Raw genomic sequence first — 4,163 nt, 5'->3', positions numbered from 1 at the left:
GGGGGGGTCTTCCGAACCCCTGGCTACGGGCATGCATACGTGTAAAAAAAACGGCATTCCCTCCTCGTTACGTATAAGCCTAGCCTCTACCAGGCTTCGGGAGGCGGCTGGAAAGAGTAGAAATTGGCCAAACAGAGGCAAACTGTACTCTCTATCGGACCAACTCCCCTGGTATGTCATCTGTCTATTTGCCCAATTTCTAGATCTACCCTTTCCAGCCACCTAGCTCGAGCTCCCGAAGCCTGGTAGAGGCTATAGGCTAACGTTTGACATACATTTTGACTGAGCGGATCTTCTTTTTTCCCAGATCGCACCCGCACCCTTAGCCTTCCAAGCGGACATCCTCACGCAACAGGAGATCTTCACAGTTTCTCAGAACAGCATGTCCGATGACGTCACTGTGCTGATGGATGCCAAAAGGGTGAGTTCTTTTTTTTTTTTACATAAAAAAAACAGTAACAAAATAGCGTTTTTAACGCTTTTTAAAACATTTTGTCCACTTTGATTTGAGTCTATACAGTATAGTACATTTTTAGAGAACTGTATTGACACAACAAAAGTACAGCGACTTTCGTAAGGTCTAAGACATGTAAATATAAAGACAAATATAACATGACATGGGTACAACGAAAATATCCTACGTACAGAACAATAGATCATCCGTGCCCACTAACGACAATAGCGCCCCCTTTCACCCCTTCAGGGCATTACAGTGTACAAGGACGACACCCAGCAGGTGTGCCTACTGAGTAACCTGTACGAAAACCTGATGCCCACCGAGTCTGCTGACGTCACCGGATGGAAAATAAAGGTAGGAAAAGCTCCACATGCACTACTAGTATATAGTGACCCAGAGATCGTACAAGTTTACAACAACATGAGCTAGAGGGGTAACTTTTACAAAGCACATGGTCCGGCCTAACAAACTATCGCTCTCTTTATTCCTACTCAAACATATTCATCAGTGACTAGACAACCCCACGCTCCAACCCACCTCAGTTTTGCCCTGCCGCTTGCTACAATCAATTGTACATATGTGTACTACAATCAAGCCGCAAGCCTCAGGGTAGATGCATAGCGGCTGCAGACATGTCCCTCCAGTCCAGGATGTTCTGCTACATAATGTAACCCAACACCACGTGGTATCTGCTACATCACGATACCATGGTGACAACCTTCTGGTCCAGGCCATTGACCTTATTTTTGGAAATGGAAGAAGAATACAGGGCAAAACAATGTGTTTTTCCTTCTAGTAATATTACAATATTACAATGTCCAAGTTGACCACCGTCCCGGACGGCACAGTGAAGTGAAATATTAAATGTTCCCTTATATGCAGTATGTACATTAAGTTTCGAGTAAGATTTATCATATCCCTTCATCACCTTTTTGTCATATATTCGAATGAAAGCTCATCTGTATTGGTAGAATCCATAGTTTTGTTCCAACACAAGGAAGAAACTCACCATAAATTTTCGGCTGATCCCGTCAACCTTCGTCAGATTTGTGATGCAGTCGCTGACTTTCCGGAAGTCGGAAACGTGATGACGTCAGGAGTGCATCAAAAGTGGCGGGAAGACGGTATCTCCCACCATCACGGTTCAGAGAGGGTTGGTGGGCCCTGATGTAAACTGCCTCCTTCACGCCTCTCACAAAGTAACAAGTTAATCCTGCTCCGTATCTAGAATGCGCACCTTATTCAATGTAACTGTTTGTCATATAGTTGCTGCTGGACGGAGAAGAAGAGGCAGATTTCCTAGACAGCCTGGACGCCAGCGAGCGGCAGCGCTATGTCGTCATGAACGTGCTGGGAAACGTCAGCGAGGAGACCGCGGAGGAGCTCGGGGACGAGATCGGCGAGCTGTGCGGTGACTACCCCGGGCTCGAGATCGCCCCCGCCTACGGCAATACCCAGGGCGGCCGCCAGAGGCGCGTTGTGCCCTTACTTGTGCGTGTGGCTGTTGTTGTCGGCAGCTCTCTGCTTCTCAAGGGGGATACACGCCAATAATTCTTAGTTTCATTCAGTGATTCGTTATATAAATCTATCAGCGCCTTTGTTTAAGCATTAGAAAATCTACTCGTACTTTACTTTGCTATGAATCTTTTTTCTAGGACTTTCCATCAAAACAGGTGTCCGAAACAGAAGAACAGTGACGAAAAGATGATGAATCGTACGCACGATATAACCACCGTGACACCGTCTTGTCTATATATCTCAAGTGCAATAGAATTGAGCTGCTAAACACGAACTTTAATGGAAATGAACTAACATATCTCTTGACGAAGTTAAGATGGGAATCAGTTGTCATTTATTTTACTATTCTTAATAGTTCCCAAGTGCTTGGTGATTTCAATGGCTGTATCTCTAGTTTATGGTGTACAAAGTTTATTTTTTGAAACGGCTGTGAATAAAGAAGTCAATGGAATACTTTGTCATCTTTCTTTTGCCCCCCCCCCAAAAAAGTACTTTCCTGAGCCCACAAGTTGTTTGAGTACAAACTCAGCTATGCCTATACCATGGAACCTATACGCCCAAAACAGTTACTCAAGCAACTGGATAATGATTTTGCAAACGGTCAGACGTTTCAGGTAGCATCCACTACCTTTCATCAGTGACACTGAGAGACCAGAGGCAAATTGCAGGTTTAAAAGCACAAACCATTGATATGCAAATAGGTGAAGTCTTTTTTTGGGGGGGGAAGTCCGAAAATTAAGAAACAAAAGTTAGGCAAGTCAAGACAAGGTCTCTTAGTGTCACTGACGATATATGTGGATGCTACTTGAAACGTCGACGTCTGACCGTTTCCAAAATCATATCCAGTTGCTTGAGAAACTGTTTTTGGCATATCTTATTACCTGGATGTCTAAACTTCAACGACACATGGAACCTATACATATTTCACTCCCAGTAATACAATAATATTGTACAGCTACATCTGTAATTGTCGTTGTCTACTAGAGGGGTCTGGGTGTAGTATAAGTGATAACAGGACATTTTGAAATTATGGTTCATTTATTTTTTCAATACACGAAATGTGCGCATATCAGTAACTATAGCAGTGTGTTTTACAAAACAAAACAAGAGTTTCATTGTCCACCATTATTGTTTTTTAACATTATCATTATGAAAACATGAAAACAGTCTAGTATAAATAATAACTTAAATAAGATGTCATTCAGAATAACACTGTTGAATAAAGTATACAGACCGTTTACTTGTAATGTTTGTATTGGGCAGCTCCTAGTTAGTGAGGCAGTGAATATTTTAGTTTCAATTTACATATATTTCATTATGCATGATTAAAGTAAAAACTACTTTTCATGATGCATGATTAAAGTAAAAACCACTTTTAAAATGTCAATGACAAACTTGATTCGGTCCCAATATGGCACAATAATCAATCTTACGAGTACCTAACATGACATGATTGCATGATTAACAACAGAAAGTATTCCAACTATATATATTTAGTGTACTGAACTATGATTTAACTCCCTTGGGCCACACCAATTTAATTTGTTGGTTCTCGGATTCGCCTCTTCATTTTTTTCTGATTTGCAAAAAAAAAAAAGATTCTGGTTCTGAATCAACTCAAAAATGCTCATATTTTGCCCCCAACAGTAGAGGAAATTCCTTTTCTTCCTAGTTGTTACAGTTTTTTCCATCTATCAATGCAGTGGTTTGATTAAAAGTTCAAAATTTATACTTAAAATTTTAACCCAGCCTTTTTTGTTCACTTCATGGCTCATATTGTAGCATTTGGGGCTATAATAGGATGCCTAGACCTGTTTTTATTTTTATTTTTTTTCGCCCTGTCGCTTCATATTTTTTCTGAAAAAATCCGAGAACCAACAAATTAAATTGGTGTGGCCTTGGTTACAATTGACATCTGTGTTACAACAACAAAACATTACACATGCAGAAAGAATTTACAACAGTCAATACTATACATTTTTTGTACATTTGTCTATGAATCCAATACAACTCAATTCACCTTGAAATACATTGTTGGGCTGCTTTTAATTAAGCTCTTCAAAGGCTGAGCACAACTTGGTACCAATTCCACAGAATTAAAATCACACATTCACATAATATATAAAGCTTTCAACTACATGTACTGTAATGCAGTAAACAGAAATGCACAAATTCGGGGATTTCCAAT

General features: G+C 40.5%; 1 protein-coding gene across 1 annotated transcript in view; it reads left to right on the top strand.

Moving 5' to 3' along the window:
* The window catches only part of LOC109487958, a 4,365-nt gene extending 1,939 nt beyond the window's left edge, over positions 1 to 2,426 (top strand). Inside the window, exons 4-6 of the mRNA XM_019792079.1 lie at positions 308 to 421; positions 704 to 811; positions 1,724 to 2,426. Of these exons, the coding sequence (XP_019647638.1) occupies positions 308 to 421; positions 704 to 811; positions 1,724 to 2,008 (507 nt within the window). The 3' untranslated portion in view covers positions 2,009 to 2,426. The remainder of the gene's footprint in view (positions 1 to 307; positions 422 to 703; positions 812 to 1,723) is intronic.
* The last annotated feature ends 1,737 nt before the right edge of the window (positions 2,427 to 4,163 follow it).

This window comes from Branchiostoma belcheri, unplaced genomic scaffold (assembly GCF_001625305.1).
Source record: "Branchiostoma belcheri isolate BF01 breed outbred unplaced genomic scaffold, Haploidv18h27 scaffold90, whole genome shotgun sequence".
In the NCBI taxonomy this organism is placed as follows: Eukaryota; Metazoa; Chordata; class Leptocardii; order Amphioxiformes; family Branchiostomatidae; genus Branchiostoma; species Branchiostoma belcheri.
Note: the sequence above shows the minus strand (reverse complement) of the source record. Positions and strands in the feature narration are given on the sequence as shown.